At 38.7% G+C, this 2,126-nt stretch overlaps 1 protein-coding gene across 2 annotated transcripts in view; it reads left to right on the top strand.

Moving 5' to 3' along the window:
- Nucleotides 1–2,126, top strand: part of NUP98 (nucleoporin 98) — a 135,079-nt gene that overhangs the window by 85,834 nt on the left and 47,119 nt on the right. For both annotated transcript variants that reach the window (XM_019524439.1, XM_019524437.1), the window contains exons 17-18: nucleotides 275–410; nucleotides 713–890. In XM_019524439.1, the coding sequence (XP_019379984.1) occupies nucleotides 275–410; nucleotides 713–890 (314 nt within the window). The remainder of the gene's footprint in view (nucleotides 1–274; nucleotides 411–712; nucleotides 891–2,126) is intronic.

The raw sequence follows: 2,126 nt of genomic DNA, 5'->3' as shown, positions 1-2,126 counted from the left end.
AAAATTATTTAAGAGGAGCATTCATCATGCTGTGAGGGTTTTTTTGGGTTTTTTTCACACTGTTCCCTTCAGGCAAAACAAGGTGGATGCTAATCTTCCTAGCAAGCAGTTGAGCTGTGGAGTGTAGATCAATAAGTTTGAATAACAACTTAAGTAAACAGTGGACATTTACTTTGGAAACTTCCCCACTGTGCTTCTATATCTTTTTTTTTTTTTTAATGACACCATTGGAAAGTACAGGTTGGGTTTATCTATTATTGGGTCTGCTTTTCAGGTTATGGATCAATTTACTTTGAAGAAGTGAACCTAACTAATTTAAATCTGGATGAGATTGTGCACATCCGTAGGAAAGAAGTTATTGTCTACCCTGATGATGAAAGGAAACCACCTGTTGGTGAAGGTTTAAATAGGTCATTTTAAACTTTATGTGTGTGAAAGTGGGTCGGGGATAGCAGATGGCTTTTTATATACCTATTTACAAAACTTACCCTTTTTTTCTGCTGTTCCACCAAACAGTCCATGTATCTTTCAGTATGCCTTCAGTTTTTTACTTTTGCTTGACTATTTGGCACTTGCAGAATTTAGTAACTAAAACTTAGTACATGATTTTATTTAGTGTTTAATCATATTCTAGTAGTTCTTAACTTCATCTATGGCTTTTTTCGAAGTCTGGTGGTCTCGTGCCTTTCTCTGACTACATTATTTTTAACAGGCGAGCAGAGGTTACGTTAGATGGAGTTTGGCCAACAGATAAGACATCTCGTTGCTTGATAAAGAGCCCTGAACAGCTAATGGATATGAATTATGAAGGCAGACTGGAGGCCGTATCTCGGAAACAGGGAGCTCAGTTCAAGGAGTACTGTCCAGAGACTGGTTCTTGGGTGTTTAAGGTAAAGCTTACTTATACCTGATGGTTCATAAGCATCTGGATGCAACTGAAATTAGAATCCCTTAATAAACCAGTGATTTATGCTAGAATCATAGCACTGTTTCTTCCCTTTGAAGTAATTGATGTCATTTAGGAATTGTAGCACTACATTATTATGATCTTTCTTGTCAATTAGAGTACAGACTTTTCAAACCTGGTCAAAAGCATTTATTTGGTCCTTAAATCTTGTGCTTTGGGTTTTTTAATGTGTATGGTTATGCATGTAATCCATACAAGGATTGATCTGAATTTGGCATATGGTAACTTGGGTATGCAGTTGTCAATTACTTAGGTTTAGAGGATTTGGACTTAGGCTTTTAAATGAACCAGTGGTTGGCATCCAGTTCCCATATCAAGTCAAGGGCAGCTTGTGTCACCAGCTCTCATCCATCCCTTTGAAAATCCTTCCCCTAAATCTGTGGCTGTTAGTAACAGTCTTGCTTTTGCTCTTTGTGTAGGTGGCTCATTTCTCTAAATATGGCCTGCAAGATTCGGACGAGGAGGAAAAGGAAGAGCATTCTTCAAAAGTGGACACAAAGAAGTTAAAAACTGCTCCAGTGACACTCCAGCGGCAGCCAGCGCCCCAACAGATGGCCCTGAATGGGAAACCAGCACTGCTGTGTCAGGTAGAAAAAGGATAGAAACTTTGTTTTTTGTGAATTTCCATCAAGCCGGAGGTCAGTTGGCTGTCCTTGAGGCAGTGTTGTCACTATAACAAATGGCCTGGAAAAATGCAGAACGTTTTGAACTAAACTTGTATAAATTGGCAGATACAGCTGGCTGCCTGATGGTTATATGTTTGGAAGATCTTGGTGTGCTTTCTCCACTCCCCCCCACCCCGTGTACTTTTATTCCGAAACTTGGGCTTTTGTTGAAAAGGGCTTAAAACCAAAAATTAACTTTCCGTCTAGATCCTGGGCTCATAGGATGTGGTAATTTTTTTACCTGTTGAAGAAAAGTCTTGGTTTTTTTGTTTGTTTTTCCTCAAATGTGTGGTATGATGCTGGTCACTTAGGCTGGTCTAAGCATCTGAAAAACAGCTTGTGCATTATTTTGCCTCTATCTTCAAACCTTGTTCTGTAGGCAGACTTGTATATTAATATTTTAAAGAATTTTTTTTGTATTAAAAAGGTGTATGGGTTTTTTCCCCAAATGTTAGGTATAAATGTTCGGGGTGGGGTGGGGTATGAATGTACAA

The sequence above is a fragment of the Gavialis gangeticus genome, unplaced genomic scaffold (assembly GCF_001723915.1).
Source record: "Gavialis gangeticus isolate Ggan-Ray unplaced genomic scaffold, GavGan_comp1, whole genome shotgun sequence".
In the NCBI taxonomy this organism is placed as follows: domain Eukaryota; kingdom Metazoa; phylum Chordata; order Crocodylia; family Gavialidae; genus Gavialis; species Gavialis gangeticus.
This window is presented reverse-complemented; position numbering and strand designations above follow the sequence as displayed.